Source organism: Zootoca vivipara, chromosome 1, assembly GCF_963506605.1.
Source record: "Zootoca vivipara chromosome 1, rZooViv1.1, whole genome shotgun sequence".
Lineage (NCBI taxonomy): Eukaryota > Metazoa > Chordata > Lepidosauria > Squamata > Lacertidae > Zootoca > Zootoca vivipara.
In genome coordinates, this window is record NC_083276.1 from 73,088,806 (window position 1) to 73,106,220 (window position 17,415).

At 47.1% G+C, this 17,415-nt stretch overlaps 1 protein-coding gene across 1 annotated transcript; it reads right to left on the bottom strand.

Annotated features, from left to right (window-relative positions):
* Positions 1-1,643: 1,643 nt before the first annotated feature.
* On the bottom strand, positions 1,644-17,046 carry LOC132592154 (uncharacterized protein K02A2.6-like). Its single transcript, XM_060274802.1, has 2 exons — positions 13,735-17,046; positions 1,644-1,701 (listed from the first exon to the last, which is right to left on the bottom strand). The coding sequence occupies exons 1-2, from the start codon at positions 17,022-17,024 to the stop codon at positions 1,644-1,646; spliced, it is 3,348 nt and encodes a 1,115-aa protein (XP_060130785.1). The 5' UTR covers positions 17,025-17,046.
* Positions 17,047-17,415: the final 369 nt, after the last annotated feature.

The following is a 17,415-nucleotide window of genomic DNA, read 5'->3' on the forward strand; positions in this document are numbered from 1 at the left end:
ATGCATAGCTAGGTGAGGGTCCCCCCCCCCAACAAGAGGCCTTCCCCTAACAAAAATCCTGGCTACTCCCATGGTATGGGGGCTGTGCCTGTGGTATATTCCTATTTTTCAGCCTCTGTGTGTGCCATCTCTGCACTATTAAGACAACCAGTGACCATCACCACCCCTTTAACTTAAAATGGGAAACCTGTGATCTAGGGGCTACATGTGATTCCACTCCACTTCATTGATGAGTCTTTTCCTGGCTTTTTAAAAGCCTCCTTTTATTTTTATGTAGTTTCAGAATGATTGGTCTTTATTCCAGATTAGTTATCCGGAGCACATTTGTCATCAGTTTCAGCTCCGCCCACTGTCAGCATGTGGCCTCTGGCAGATCCCCCCCACACACACACACAGAATGTTCCTCAGCAGGGGGAAAAAAGTTGTCCACACCTGCTTTACATGGTTGTGAGAATTACTGAGTGAGATAATGTGTGTATAGCTCCTTGAACGTAGCAAAGAACAATTCAAAAAGAAATACATTGTAAACACCCTTGATGTACAGGTTGATATCCCAAGAAGCCCTGCCCTCTTGGAACCTTATAAATTGAAACGTGAGTTCTTACTCACACTTGCATCTCTTGGTAGGTTGGCAGCTGCCCATCAGCAGATCCTCTCGCAAGAAATAATGCAGTGATGGGCAGAGATGACGTACTGCCACTTATTTCACAACAGAGATTGTGATATCCTGTACTGTATGAATCATAGAATCACTGAATGATAGAATTGTAGAGTTGAAAGTGACCACAAGTGTCATCTAGTCCAACCCCCTGCATTGCAGTAATCTTTTGCCCAACTATGTGCTAGTATGTTGCAAGCCAAATATAGAAGTCTTTTTTCTTCCGCTTCTAGACACAAACCCACCAAATAACCTAATAAGAAGAGCTAGGTTACATTAGTATGCCACTTTTATTTCAGAAAAAATCCAAATCTCTTAATTACGGGCAACCAAAATGTCACAAAATATTAAGCAAACTCTTGAGTCCACCAGACTTAGGCTGGATGTTAAAGGGAAGAGAGTATGGGAGAAATGACTTGTTATTGCAGCCATAATGTTTGTATTGGTCAAACGTTCATAGTCTTGGCAGGGGCATAGCTATGGGGATGTGACTGTGGAGGCTGCCATAAAGTCCCACAGTATGTGCCCAGTCCAAGTATGTGCTCAGCTTACTACGTCTAGCAGCAGCAGGATGGAGCATTAGCACACCAGTGTCACTTGCAGGGTCACTTGGCATAGCAGGATGAGGCTCTTGCAGACAATTCCTGTGCTGCTATTTATAACACATTTACTACTACTAAAAATAGCCTCAATGTGATTTACAATAAAAAAAAAGTATGCACAGCATTAAGGAGGGGCAGACTAACAAAAAAGTAAAACAAAAATGAAGTACTGGTACAGCCACAGCCATAATCCTAACACACACACACACACACACACACATCCATGATGTTGTAAGGGGTTAGGATGCAGAGGAGCCAAGCTGCTATGGAAGCTCCCCCCCCCCCCCCGTGTGTGTGTGTGCCTGCCAGCCAGTCAGTGTAAGGCCCGCTGAAACAGCATTGTGGAACTGAGCAAGGCCAGAAAAACATCCACTGGTCTGAAGTCAATGCTGGTCCATTTCCTGGTGAAGGGTCCAATGTGGGCCCTTCTGCTGCATCAACCTGGAACAGAAAAAAGGGGTGGGTGGGATTATTGTCACTTCACCTTCTGCCCTAGCCAGCAGGAGCTGGTGGTGAATTCACTGCTCTACTGTACACCACCCCAGACTCTGTTCAGTTTCCTCTGCCTATTGCTAGAATCACTTCAAGGGTCCCATCACCATGTCTGAACGTAGTAAGACAGGAAGTGGCTCATAGAAGTTGTTCCAATTTAGGCAATACTGAGCTCAAGATAGACAAATGTTCTGACAGTATACGGCGGCTTATACCAACATTCTTCTTAAGTCCTAATTCTACTGTTTGATTCATTCTCGGTGCAATTCCTCTGCAACATATCGAGGAAGAATTTGTAGCTTGCCTTTTTAAGGCAATGGATGCTCTCTTCTGAGAATCTGGAAAACAAAATAGGGGCACAGAGTTGCTTTTTTAAAAAAAGGCAAAAATTGTGCTCTCATACCTAGGCTGAATTCTATAGTTGTTAACCCAGCCTACTGCTTACACATTGCACTGCAAAACAATCTGATACCGTTAAGCCAAGAAGCACGGTTCGCAGCATTCAGACACTTACAACAAACCAATACAAGTCTGCTTTGAGTGTAACTTAAGATGAAGTTGTCACAATTAAGTAGCCTAGCAACCTCTGAGCTAAAGATTATTACAATTTTTTCGATATAAACTTAACTTGCATTATGCTGTTTATCTACTACTGTATAGAGCTTTTTGGTCTTTGTTTTATTTCCTATGTAGATGCTTGAAGTTTATGTAGCTGCTACAAGTAAGAGAGCTGCCAAACAACATAAATCTTGCAACATACACTTGCTTAAACAAACACCCCAACACTGGCTGTATTGCTGGCTTGCCTGAAATAAAAGTTTGCTCTTGTGTTAGATTGGTTTATGATGACGTGTTTTTCAAACATTATCCCCCTAAATCTGGCTCCTTACTATCGTGCACTTTTGTGGAACCCCTGATTAATTGGTTAAGCTGTCTTTCCAGGCTATGTGAGGGTTTGGCACAGTAATGCATTTTAACACGTGAAGTAATAGCTGCTTCTAATAAGACAAATGATTTGCACCTTAGATACAAGAGCTCAAGCACTCCAGTGCAGAAGCAATTAGCTAACAAAGACAACTCCAAGAGCAGAAGGCGCAAATATCCTTTGATCAGAAAGTCTCCTTTCCTTTTGAGCTTGATAGAGAATAGAACTAGTTAACAAGCTCCTTTCCCAGAGCTGTGCTGAGTTCAAGGGTTATACTGGTGCTTAGACAAAAATGTTGCGGCAAGATAAGGTACTATATATATTATATACCTTGTTATTTTCAGCTCTATTCAAAGGCGGTTCAGAAGTTCTCCAGATGCTTTGCATGAGTATGTCTGCTCCCTTCCAATAAACACTGATTTACAATGTACAATAATAATAATAAATTGTTCTTGCAGTGATAACACTTTTACAAGCCACACTTAAAGCTTACTAAGACAACACTTAAGGGCTTCAAACTACGCTGGACGACTACCGTGCCAACAAATGTCACAAAACATGACATCACCTCACAGTCACAGCAGCATGACACTGACATCACAGCACAGGTAACTAGGGCAATATTTGTGAGTGCTGTGCCTGTGTGTGTGTGTGTGTGTGATCCTAATCCCATATATCATCATAATAGTTCTGTGTGGTAAAAGAAGGAGTAGGCTGAAGAGCCTTAGATCACTTTAACAACTGTTTTAATTTACATGGCTCCTTCCCCCCATCTCTCTCTCTCACACCCCAAATTCTGGGAGCTGTGGTTCATTGAGGGGTCTGAGAATTCCACTGGAGTGATAGAATGATTATTAAAGCAGTTTAAGTTTGTAGCATAAATATGCTGATACTAATACGCTTTACAGCTAGGTATTTTATACACATACCAGTTTCACTGAGGGCTCACTCTGCTTGTTACCCCTGCATACCCTTTTGCCAAATACCCTTCCCCCATACTAGACCAAGGGCCCTCCCCTGTCTTTATATGTCACCTATCCTCTCTCTGCCCCCATACAACTATCTTTGTATTTTGCCTGATAAAAGTTTTCCTAACCTCACACACAGTGGTGGCCCAACACAAGCTACCACCATGCATATTTTTGCATCACTTGGACCCATGCTGTTGGACACAAGAAAAGCTACCAGTATTTGCTGGATTTGAGTCAAAGTTAGACAACAAATGGTGCTTTTGCTCTTTAGTTATTTTATGGGTAATAATGACTGGAAAGATAACATGTCACAGTTGTCTACACAACAACATGTTACTGCTACCACAATTTAACATTTATAGTATGCACAAATAACGTCAACTATAGAGGAACAACTCATCAAAACAAATTACTTCATTCATTATAATGCCTGACAAGTGATCTCATGTTGACTCTGTTTGAAGAAATATATGCTATGATAATACCAGCACCACCGATTTCCTCCCTACTGCCCCTAGATTTATATAAGGTTCAAAGGGAAATTTATGTTTTGCTGCTCTGAGTGTGAAAACTCCCAGAATATATATATATATATTTAAGTTTGCATGAGTATAAAAATCTATAGTCCCAGATAATGAAACTAATATATGTTTCTCCTAACAAATGCAGGTAGCATAGTAAATAATCTAGAAAATATTAAAAATAATGCTTGGGTCAAATATCAAAACTTGAAGCCCAGAATAATGTAATTGAGGTCAATGGGATTGTTCTAGAGTAAGTGGCTAAAGAACTATGACAGCCTATTGCAGCCTAGAGTGGCGATACTGTTAATTACATAATAAGCATTTGGAATCCAGGAAATAATTCCTTCAATTATAAAGAGCAGAGGTGGAATGTTATGTGGAGCATGCAGTATCTTCAAATGCAAACACTTGTTTATATAATACAGATGTTGCAATTGCTGATTCCTTCTGAAGCATAAATATCTTTGCCCTTACAGATCATAAGCACTGTATTGTTTCTATTATTATTTATTACTATACATTGCATCAAAGCTCCTGTGTCTGTATTTGTTACCTTTGTAAACAATTCAAAGTGCACACCCTCTCTCTCTTTCTCTCTCTCTCTCTCTCACACACACCCCATTCCAGAGCAATTTGTTCCATACAGAATGGATTTCACAAATTTCCTCCAAGCATGTGCAGAGTGTTATACCATGGCTACGTATGCATTCTCCTTGGCCTCAAGCATGGCAAAGGGGTCATAGTGACAAGGTGTTGCTGTTTTCATCACCATCCCTTTGCCATGCTAAAGACCTAGATAAAAGGTAAAGGTAAAGGACCCCTGGACAGTTAAGTCCAGTCAAAAGTGACTATGGGGCATGGCACTCATCTCGCTTCCAGGCCGAGGAAGCCGGCATTTGTCCACAGACAGCTCTCCGGGTCTTGTAGCCAGCATGACTAAACCACTTCTTGTGCAACAGAACATCGTAATGAGTGCCAGAGCGCACAGAAACGCTGTTTAACTTTCTGCCACAGCTGTGCCTATTTATCTACTTGCACTGGCATGCTTTCAAACTGCTAAGTTGGCAGAAGCTGGGACAGAGCAATGGGAGCTCACCTCATCACGCGGATTCAAACTGCTGACCTTCCAATCAGCAAGCCCAAGAGGCTTGGAGGTTTAGACCACAATGCCACCCACTCACACTAGAGACCTAGGCTTATGCAGTGCCTCTCTGGGCGTGTCTGGACTGGGCTACAGAACCCATTTCAGATGTTGCAATCCAAGTGTGACGAAATTGAATGCAATTGCGGTTCTGGCTTCCGGTTGACCACGCCATCTTGCTCAGACGGGGGTCCGCACAGCGGAGCGGACCTCGGCGCTTCAGAGGTGGAGGGAATCGTTCCAGCGAAACGAAACCTCCTTAAAAGCCCCAAATCGTGCTTTTTGGGGACAGATTTTGCCTGGCGGCGCCAAAAGCGGGCTCTCTCCTCCCCGGATCGGCTTTGTTTAAGCCCCCGAGAGCGAGGAGGTGAACCGCGGCGGACAGGCTGACATTGCTGCTCTGAGAGTGCGAAGCTGCGAGTCTGGGAAGTGGAGGTGGCCAATTCTTCAAAGAACATTCAGCAAATGAATAGACTGTGAGTAATTTGGATTCTTTGGAATGTAAATTAAGGCAACAATTTGGACCTGGGAGAGAGGGGAAAAGAGGAAGCCACCCCCCCCCACGGTAACATAAGAGACAGTAAACAGAAACCCGAAGCCGTAAACAGAAGATTTTAACTTAAAAGGATTCCTCAAAGGCATCAAAGAGAATCTCCCCTAAATGCAGGGTAAAAGGGGAGAGAGACTGTTGTGATTGACTAAGAAAGACCTTTCTTTTTCTCGGGAGCCGGCAGCCCAGAAGACCCAGTGAGCTGACCAGGATTTATAGTTAAATTTTATTTCTATCTTTATCTCTGGACTTTTTGGGAATTTTTTTTTTGGTTTATATGCTTTTGAAATGTGAGTTCGAACTTTATTTTTAAGAATGCAGCCAGCTTGTTAAAATGGAGTCGAGAAAATAGACTGCGATCATATTCCACCCCATGTGACAAGTTTTGACCTTGACAGGACTGAACTATGTCAACAAAAAGGTACCCGCCTGAGTTTCAGCGGACTGTTTTGACCTTAATGTGGGAAACAAGAATAGAACTATGTCAAGAGGAGACACAACGGCTAGTGTTACAGCAACAATTCCAGATTGTGATGACAGAATATGATTTCCTAGAAGATGAAGCTTTTGAAACTGAAGAAGATGAATGTGAGAATGACAATGATGACGACTGTGATGATTTAACACAAAATGAAGCCCATCACGAAAAAAAATGATGATTTTACTCTACAAAAAGTTGGATGGAGTGCCTCCCCTTCGAGGGGGGCACGACTGGATTTACTGGAACTCCAGAATGACCACAGGGAAGAAGGAAAAATTAAGCAGAGAAGAGAAGAAGCTCAGGGGTCTGATATGGAGGCCTGGATGGCAAAAGACTGCAAACAGGGGGTGGGGTGAAGGGAAAGTGAAGTGGTGATTGTAAGGATGGGTTAATAGGACTATAACTGGACTGCTGACTATGGAACTTGCTGGATTGGAGGGGTGGAGCAGGTACTCGGGGGGAGTAAGGTTAGTTTGGGAATAGTTATAGGTTTAAAAAGTGAATTGATTCTGGAAAAAGGTGAAAATATGGAGGCCTATAGAGGGGTAAAAACTAGGCACGGGAAGAAAAAATGGGAGTTTGATTTCTCAGTGATTGGATAATAGGCGAAAATGATAATAGTTTAAAAGTGGTATAAGATATAAAGGTGTATGTTATAAAATATGAACTATGAAACTGTTGAAGATGATAAATAAGGGAGGAAAACCGGGGAAGGGTGGGAGGGTGGGGAAGCCCACAAAATATGGTTTAACAATTATGAATTTAACAATTATGATGAATTTTTTTTTTTGTCTTTTTTCCTTTTTGTCTTTTTTTTTCCTCTTCTCTTTTTTCTCTTTTTCTCTTTTTGTATTTTCTTTTTTTTTTGGTATGACAATAGATGGTTGGATGGATGAACTCCTGCGTACTGCCCTGGTTCACTGGAGCTCCCTGGTGGCAGGGGGGGGCTTGGGGGGCAGGGGAGGGGGAGGAGGACAGAAACCCAATCATAAAATGGACCACTTCTGACTGATCACCTGCGTGGGATACTTCTGTGGCAGGGGAGGACCCATGGAGGGGGGTGGGAAGAAGGTGGAAAAGGTGTTTATGTATGTACCATCTTTTGTAATTTGTAAAAACCAATAAAAATTATGTTAAAAAAAAAAAAAAATGAATGCAATTGCGGTTCTGCTCAAACTTTTCAGAGCTGAACCAAGTTATTTAAATAGTGAAATAGTGATAGTGTGTTGCCTGCCACCCCAATCTTCAGGTGGTGCAAGTTTCCAGGGGGTCCAGGTGCTTAAGTAGGGTTCTGATTCTAAGGAATGGGGGACAGTAAAGACTGTGATGTCTTTATTATATGTGGTTTATTTTCACATATATATAAAACAACCTGAGCTTATGATGGAGGAGCTCACAGCATTAACACCCCAGAAGGTTTGCTCTTTCCATAGTCCCAGTCTTGGATTCAAGCAGAGATCAAGCATGGCTCTCATCCTCTGGCTTCTACCTGCTCTAACCCAGTGCTCTCTCTTCTCTTTTTCTCGATCTCTTACAGACACACACACACACACTGTCAGGGCTGGTGTGCGGCTTCCCACGACCAAAGACCACCAAGGCTCAGTGATGGGTTTTCAGATTTTAATACTATATACATATGTACAGTTCAGAGTTCAGAAAGACATGACCGCCTATTCCGAGTCAGAATTCGGAACTGGCGTGTGTCTCGATCTACACCAGCAAAACAACCTTGGCCCGCCTCGTTTCCTTCTTGGCTCCTGATGCTTTTCCCGTCTACGGACCTCAGGGGAGGGAAGAAGAAGAAGAAGAAGAGGAAGAAGAAGAGGAAGAAGAAGAAGAAGAAGAAGAAGAAGAAGAAGAAGAAGAAGAAGAAGAAGAAGAAGAGGAGGAGGAGGAGGAGGAGGAGGAGGAGGAGGAGGAGGAGGAGGAGGAGGAGGAGGAGGAGGAGTTTGGATTTGATATCCCGCTTTATCACTACCCGAAGGAGTCTCAAAGTGGCTAACAATCTCCTTTCCCTTCTGAGAGACTTCAGAGAAGTGTGACTAGCCCAAGGTCACCCAGCAGCTGCATGTGGAGGAGCGGAGACACGAACCCGGTTCCCCATATTATGTCTACCGCTCTTAACCACTACACCACACTGGCCAGACCCCTCCCCCGAGCTGCTAAACAGCCTCCTCGATTCCCCCACTTCTGATACCTCCCCTGCTGCAGGACACCTCCTCTCCCGCACACGAGTCAGTAGCATCCCTAGACCCCTCCGCCTCGCTCAGAGCCCTTGCACCGCCTTCCGGCTCGCACTCCAGCCAGCCCTCCTCTTGCTTGGCTAGACCCCTTAGTTCCTGTCCCTGGGCAAACTTGTTCCCCTCCCAGGGTCTCCTGACACACACACACACACACACACACACACACACACACACACACACACAAACACTTTTTTGTCTTTCCCACTTCCAGCCAGGTGAGGGAGAGGGGACCCACCCATTTGCCCTCTGGCACAAAGCCGCTTCCTTCTGTTATACTTACAACCATGCTTAGGCCCACCAAGAAGCAGGCCTGGGGGCTTCAACAATTGAATGCTCCATTAGATTTTAACCTTTGCTGAATCTAGGATCCCAGGAATTAAAAGAGACTCAGGCATCATAAAGTCTGACCTCATCCCCTAGCCCAAATTCACATCTTCACATAAGACTCAGAACTTGTCCCCACTCAGTTTCTCAATATGCTGAATTCTTCACCCAGTACCACATTTTCTATATTTGTGTGTTTCCATTTTACCTTCTAACTCAGGTATATGTGAAGTTTAATGTGATGATCTCACACCACTATTTCCCCCCCCCCTCTTCAAATAACCACTCATTTTGTTATTTTCTTCTTCAACGAGATAGAGAGCTAGGATTCAAAAATATGAAAACAGATTTTACCAATACTGCAGATCCATTATATGTTAGAAATATTTGTTTAGTATCATAAGATAGAGTCATATCCTTCATCTTTGCCAAACAAGGTGATCTGTTGTGTATGATTGAGAGAAATATACTGTACTTTCTTGTGGATATTAGTATTCATATTTAATTTCCCTTTATCTTACATATGATCTGGGCTGGCCTTTCATATTTTAGCATACGCTAGCAAAACATTAAAATATCCTCCATGGGACCTTGAAACTCCTGGCTCTCCTCATTAATTCTGACTGGCCATGGAACTGGTTTTTTCATCTCCCTACCATGTCAACTAATTGTGCATAATTTGAAGGGAGTAAGTAGCAGCCAGCAATCAATTCAACAGCCATTTACGTGGGTTGTTTCAGCTATTCCTTCATATTGAAGAGATGTCTTTGGCCATTACCTATACAAAAGAAATAAAGGTAAAGGGGCTCCTGACCATCAGGTCCGACTCTGGGGTAAAGGGGCCCCTGACCATCATGTCCGACTCTGGGGTTGTGGCGCTCATCTTGCTCTATAGGCCGAGGGAGCCAGCGTTTGTCCGCAGACAGCTTCCGGGTCATGTGGCCAGCATGACAAGCTGCTTCTGGCGAACCAGAGCAGCGCACGGAAACGCCGTTTACCTTCCCGCTGGAGCAGTCCCTATTTATCTACTTGCACTTTGATGTGCTTTCGAACTGCTAGGTTGGCAGGAGCAGGGACCGAGCAACAGGAGCTCACCCTGTTGCGGGGATTCGAACCGCCGACCTTCTGATCGGCAAGCCCTAGGCTCAGTGGTTTAGACCACAGCACCACCTGGCACAATTATTTATCTTAACCTCCCTGATACAAGTCATTGCCCATAGTCACACTGGTTCACCTTTCTCCTCAGTGTCTCTCAGTTCATTCTGGCTACCTGGTGCTAGTGATTTGCTGCTTAGCCCTAAAAGCTTCCTATGTCAGGTTTTATTTGTGTAATATCTTGCCCAATGAAGAGTTCTGATAACTTGAAAGCTTTCACATTTTTGTAGCATTTCATTTGCCCCAATAAAGGCACCATGTTTCCCCGAAAATAAGACACTGTCTTATATTTATTTTTCCTCAAGAAGAGACACTATGGCTTATTTTCAGGGGATGTCTTATTTTTTAATTACACATCCAGCCTCACCTCTTCCTTGGCACCCTCCAGAACTGCGCCTATCACTATGTCTTATTTTCGGGATATGACTTATATTGCGCAAATGCTTAGGAATCCTGCTACGGCTTATTTTATGGGTATGTCTTATTTTTGGGGAAACAGGGTATTACTGAAATGTTGATTTTGGATTTTGTTTTCATGAACCTTGGCTTTGTGTGAACTTTTGGTCTTGTCTCCCTCTCCTTCCCCTTTGATGCTATGTAGAGATCCAGCACACTTCCACTATCCACATGGGGACGACCCACCTGAATAGGGCCTGTGCAGGTAAAAGCCAGTGTGCACAGGCCAAAATTGTGGGGTTGACCCCCAGATTTTCTAGTGGTGTCTCTACAATTCTGTTTTACCTCTACCTCTACCATACAACCAGCCACCTCCATTTCTATAGCTTTGGCAGACTCCAAAAATGTTTTTATTCATGACTGCTTTTAATGAGGATATGCAAAAGGCAGAGCCCTCTGTTTTTAGTGGGGTGACCAGCCAAGAGAGCTGGATTAGAAGCTGGGGCTTGTATCCAGTATAGTGCTAAGAAACCATCTGGCCAATACAAGGATAGAACTGTCTCAACACTCCTCCTTTTAGCACTCACCCCATACCCTCCTTAAATCTGTTTCAAGATGTGTGTGAGGAGCTTTTAAACACAACTCCTTTCTGTGAACCACCGTGAGACCTCCAGGTATAGGGTAGTATATAAATTCAATAAATTGCAGTCCCATGGACTGCTAGAAGATCAAACCTATCCATTCTGAAGGAAATCAGCCCTGAGTGCTCACCGGAAGGAGAGATTGTGAAGCTGAGGCTCCAATACTTTGGCCACCTCATGAGAAGAGAAGACTCCCTGGAAAAGACCCTGATGTTGGGAAAGATTGAGGGCACTAGGAGAAGGGAACGGCAGAGGACGAGATGGTTGGACAGCATTCTTAAAGACACCAACATGAGTCTGACCAAACTGCAGGAGGCAGTGGAAGACAGGAGTGCCTGGCGTGCTCTGGTCCATGGGGTCACGAAGAGTCGGACACGACTAAACAACTAAACAACTACAGCATAAATTCAATAAATAACAACAACAACAACAACAACAACAACAACAACTCCCATTGGAGGATTTGTAGTGTCCTGGATTTGCACAAAGCCAATGCAGGGGTAAGCAAAAGAGAAGACAGGTTGCACATCAGCTGTGGCTGCGGTATGGAAACAAGAAGGAAGGAACACTGAGAGGGCGAAAGTGGTGGTTTAAAAGCAACTGCAGAGATCCTTCACACAACATAGTTCACTCCTAACACTGTGTGTTGTCTTCAACAGGAAGTTCCAGATTCAACATAGTAGTTTGGAACATATATTTTATTACAAGCACACACCCATACATGTACAACATCCATCAACTGAACTTAACCTTCTCTAACCGAACAAGGAAACTGACAGGCTTGCTCATAAGATTCTATTCATCTTGGAAAGACAGTACCATATATCATCCTAGGGTGGGTGTGCAAAGGGAGCTGCAGAATAGGAGAGAGGAGAAGGCATGGAAGTGGGGGTGGTCAGCATATAAGGGAGAGTTGAGAAAAGGAAAGAGGAGGAAGGAATAATAATAATAATTTTGTTATTTATACCCTGCCCATCTGGCTGGGTTTCCCCAGCCACTCTGGGTGGCTTACAGCATATCTAAAAACATAATAAAAACATCAAGCATTAAAAACCTCTTGATACAGGGCTGCCTTCCGTTGTCTTCTAAAAGTTGTGTAAAAGGAAAAGGGATGGAGCAAGAAGGTGAAAATGGGTGCAAAGGGAGGTTGAAAAAAAGAAGGAAGGGGGTGGGATGGGAAAAAAATGAAGGCAGGAATATGAAATCAAGGGTAGAATAGGAGGGGATGGTGGCTTCGTAATTGGGCAGAAGTTGAAAAGGGTGCTGCAATATGTGGGAGGAGGAAGATGCAGGAAGTTTTGTCCTCTTTCCCTGACCTTCACTTGTTTCATAGGTGTTTGGAAAACATTCAAAATCCTGTCAGTAGTTTCTGTGTGTGCTGTAGTAAAAGTACTACCATTTTAACCGGGGACTTGGAAAAGTTAGCCAAGGGTCAGGAAAATGATAATTATAAATTGAAATTATGGACAAGGTTTCCCAACAACTATTGGAATCAATCTGAGAATAAGAGCAAACAAAGGCAAAAATGTGCAGGGAGTGTGTAAGGCATTATTTGTGACCTCCAGAAGACAGTGTTCTGGCTTCTGAGGCATGGTTAGAACGCTACGCTCCAAGACAGAAAAGAGAGAAAGTTCATCTGCCAGAGAAAGTTCTTGCTTGTAAAATCTGCAGCTTGCAGGCAGAGATTTGGCTGGTTATTCTGAATGAATATGGGCTTTACCAGGGCTGTTTTCTGTGGGTACTCAAGAGTATGCAGTACCGGCACCTTTTATTCTTTCAAATGTTATAAGTGTGGCACTTTTCACTGATTGCTCGCTACTTATAGCAGTCCTACGTACCTGAAATATACTCGGAGTCAAGAGTGAATTTCATGCTCTTTATTCAGCTCATAGTCATCAAGGAGGAGAAGAGAAGACGAATGGCTCTTTTCCCAAAACCATCTGCTTATATACATTATTTACACAATGGGCCTTGCGTGATTGGCTACTTCAGGGCTACACCTGTGGGCCAATTATATTGTGGATTGACTTTTGCCTGCAGCCTGATTGGCTGCTCCTACAGGCCAATCAGGTAGCAGATTCACTTCTGCCAGCCGCCTGATTGGCTGCTCCAGCAGGCCAATCAGGTTGCGGATTCACTTCCACCTGGCGTTGGATTGGGTAGCTCCCGCTGATTCTGAATCCTATTGTTCTAGGATTCAGCTCAGTACATAACACCCCTCCCCTCTAAGTTCCAGTCCTGCCCGGGAAGTTGCATTCGTAGTCCCCAAGGTCTGCTGGCCGCCTCCGTGTGCGTTGTGGCCTGGGGTGTTCCTTGGTCAGGGGTTCTGGTTCTGGCTCGTGTTCCGAGGCTGCTGGCTGTGCCGGGGCTGTCTGGTCTGGCGCCACTGAACCACTAGGTTGTAGCTCTGGTTCCGGTGTCCTTCCAGCCTCGGGGCGCCCCTCTGTGCCTACTGCTTCTGCTTCCTCTGCCCACCCCTCTCGCTCTACAGGCCTCACTGCCCTGCTGTCCCCTTGGGACCCCTCTGTCCCGCTCTCCTCCCGGGTTCCTCCTGGGAATCGTCGCCGTATCTGGTCGCAGTGGCGGCGCCAACATTGCCCCCCTTCCGTTAGTACCTCGTACGACACGGGACCGGTCACCTTGGTGACTGTGGCGGGTACCCATGCTGGGCCTGCCCCAAAATTCTTTGCATACACTGGGTCCTGGGCCACAAATGTCCGGGGGTTCCTGCCTTTCCCCACCACTACCTCATCCTGAGCTCTGTCGGGGTGAAGTCGGTCCAGTCTAGTTGCAAGGCGCCGGCCCATTAGTAATTCAGCTGGGCTCCGGCCCGTCGTTGTACTTGGGGTGCTGTGCTGTGCTAGAAGAAATGCGGCAAGGCGGTATTCCCAGTCCCCTTGTGTCATGCGGCGGAGGCTGTCCTTGGTGGTCCGCACCATGCGCTCCGCTTGGCCATTGGTGGCAGGGTGGAATGGTGCTGAGCGGATGTGGCGGATGGCGTTCTGCGCTGTGAAGGTCTGGAACTCCTCTGACGTGAATGCGGTTCCATTGTCCGAGACGAGGGTGTCAGGGAGCCCGTGGGTCGCAAACAGCTTACGTAGTACCCGGATGGCTGCCGCCGTAGAAGTGGATGGTACCAGTGCGACCTCCAGCCATTTGGTGTAGGAATCCACCACTATGAAGAATGTTTTTCCCTGGAAGGGGCCAGCGAAGTCCACGTGCAAGCGTGACCATGGATGTCGGGCGGACTCCCAGGGCTGGACTGGGGCCCTTGGGGGATCCGGGCGGGATTCTTGGCAGGTCTGGCAGTGTTGGACCCAGGCCTCTATCTCTCTGTCAATCCCCGGCCACCACACATAACTCCTGGCAAGGGCCTTCATCCTCACTACCCCTGGGTGTGTCTCGTGTAGGGCTGTGAGGACCCTTTTGCGGAGGGGCTGGGGAACAACAACCCTGCTTCCCCATAACAGGCACCCCTTGTGGGCCGACAGTTCATGTTTGCGGTTTGTGTAGCCAGCGAATTCTTGCCCGGGGCTGCTGCTGGGCCATCCTCGCCACACCCAGTCCAGGACCCGGGAGATGACCCTATCTTTTGTGGAATGGTGCGCAACTTCTTGTGCCTGAATGGGTCGGTCGGGAAGCAGCTCCAGGGTCATAACCTCTTGCGCAGGCGCTGGGTCGGGGCCTGTTTCTGGTAGTGGTAGCCTGCTGAGGGCGTCTGCGTGGCCCATCGCCTTCCCAGGGCGGTGGATTAGTGCATACTGGTAGCCGGCAAGGAAAATTGACCACCTGAGGACACGTGGAGACAACACTTGGGGGGTCTGCTTCTCAGGGGCAAACAGGCCAAGCAACGGCTTGTGGTCAGTCACTATGGTAAAGGGCCGCCCGTACAAGAAATCATGGAATTTTTTTACGCCCTTCACGATTGCCAGACCCTCCTTGTCAATCTGTGAGTAGTTTCGTTCGGCTGCAGCAAGCGTCTGGGAGAAGTATGCCACCGGCACCTCTCTTCCATCCGGGAGTTGGTGTCCCAGGACAGCGCCGATGCCATAGGGAGAGGCGTCGCATGCCAGCACCACTGGCAGCCTCTCGTCGAAGTGTGCTAAGACCGAGTTCGAGACGAGCAAGTCCTTGACTGCCTGGAATGCGGCCCTTTGTCGCTGGCCCCACACCCAAGGGGCCCTTTTATCTAGGAGTCTGTGTAGGGGCTCCGCTACCGCTGCCTTATGGGGAAGGAAGGCATGGTAAAAGTTCAATAGTCCCAAGAATGACTGAAGTTCGGGCTTGCTCTTGGGCGCTGGGGCCTCACAAATGGCCCGTACCTTGTCACCGGTTGGATGGACCCCTTCTGCGTCCACCTTAAATCCCAGAAAGTCCACCTGCGGCACTCCCAGTAAACACTTTTCCCGCTTCACCTTGAGGCCCGCCGTCTGGAAACGGTGCAGGACGGAGCGGAGGCGGTCCTCAAATTCCTCTGGTGTGGGCCCGGCGATCAGTACATCATCGAAGAAGGGGGTGACGCCAGGAATCCCTTTAAGGAGAGAGTCCATTAGATTCTGGAATATGCCTGGTGCCACGCTAACGCCAAATTGCAGCCGCTTTACTCTGAATGCCCCTCTGTGCGTCACAATCGTCTGAGCCTCTGCTGTGGCTTCGTCCACAGGCAACTGTTGATACGCTTGGGCCAAGTCCAGTTTGCCAAAGATTTTTGACCCAGCCAGGGTGGCGAGGACATGGCTGACCACTGGCACTGGGTATGCATGGGCCGTGAGAGCCTTGTTTATGGTGCATTTGTAGTCTGCACAGATGCGGACCGAACCGTTAGGCTTGACGGGTGTGACAATTGGAGTTTCCCAGGGGGCGTTGGGCACCGGCTCCAGCACTCCTTGCTCCACGAGCCGGTCCAATTCCTCGTCTATGCGGGGTTTCAGGGCAAACGGGACCCGGCGGGCCTTGTGCCTGATGGGTCGTACAGCGGGGTCTAGCTGTAGGGCAATGGGGGGTCCTGTATATCGTCCCAATGCCCCATCGAAAACCCCTGGAAACTCTTTGCATATGGCGTCCACGTCCACTTGTAAGCTAGTGCGGTTCACCCCGGTAACGGCTAGCCCCAGAGGTCCAAACCATGCCAGTCCCAGTAAGCTAACGTAGGGGCCCTTAACTACCAGCAAGTCCAATTGTTGCTTTCGCCCTCGATATTGCACCCTGAAGGTCCCCACCCCCATAGTAGGGACCTTACGTTTCTGGAAGTCCCGGAGGGTGAATGGGGCCGGCCTTAGTTTGGGACCCCCATTAGGGCACAGTTCCCTTAATGTTCGGGCCGAGATTATGGATAGAGTTGAACCCGTGTCCAGCTCCATGCGGCATGGGGCTCCCTCTATCTGTACCTCTATATAAATTTTCTCTGTGCTGGGATGGGGCAACTGGAATACCTGGTAGTCCGTGATCTCTGTCGAGTTGCCTTGGTGCATGGTGCCGTGTGACCTGGGGCTCCTGGGTCGGTCATCTGATGCTTGTCGACGGGTGAGTCGAGCCCGACACACCCGGGCGATGTGTCCCAATTTTCTGCACTGCCTGCACTCTGCGTTGCGGAAACGACAGGTCCTCCTCTCGTGGTTCTCCCCGCAGCTTGCACAGTTCCCTCCTTCTCGTCGAGGCTGCTGTGGTGTGTGTGCTGCTTGAGTGCGCCGCTGTACTCGGTGTACTTCCTCCCTGTCAGATTCGGATTCGTCGGTGAGGTCTTCGTGGTAGACCCTCGGTTGGGATGGCGGGGCCGGTCGTGCCTCTTGCGTTGACCTCTCGGCGGCTTCGGTTGCCAGGGCTTCCTCCAGAGCAATCTGGAACGTGAGGTCTTTTTTGGTGTAGAGGCGTCGTTGCAACATCTCGTCCCTCAGGCCACCGACGAGGCGGTCACGAAGCATGTTCTCCAATTCTGAGAAGTTGCATAACCGGGCGCCTTGGCGGAGGGAGGTCACAAACCCAGTTATGGTTTCCCCCGGGGCTTGCCGTTTTGCGTAGAAGGCATTTCGGCAAGCTACCACCGAGGGCTGTGGTGAGAAGTGCTCCTTCAGCCGTTCCATTATTGTTTTGTAAGAGACGGTAGCGACATCTCTAGGTGCAAGGAGAGCCCGGGCGATTTCAAACGTCTCCTCTCCACAGACGCTGAAGAATGTCGCCCTCTTCATGGCATCGTTGGTGACTTCTTTCGCTTGCAGGAGGAAGTTGAAACGGGCGGCGTACCCTTCCCAGTCTCCTGATGCTGGTTTGAATGGCGAGAAGCTGCTGTCGGTTGCCATTCTGGGTTCCTTGGGT

Bases quoted from the DNA above. Each gene is read 5' to 3' on its own strand.
- LOC132592154 (XM_060274802.1), bottom strand. From the start codon at position 17,024: ATGCTTCGTGACCGCCTCGTCGGTGGCCTGAGGGACGAGATGTTGCAA. The intron at 1,702-13,734 runs TCCCGTGTCGTA...TTTCTGTTCCAG, and splicing joins ACAGTCACCAAGGTGACCGG to GTTGATGCAGCAGAAGGGCC.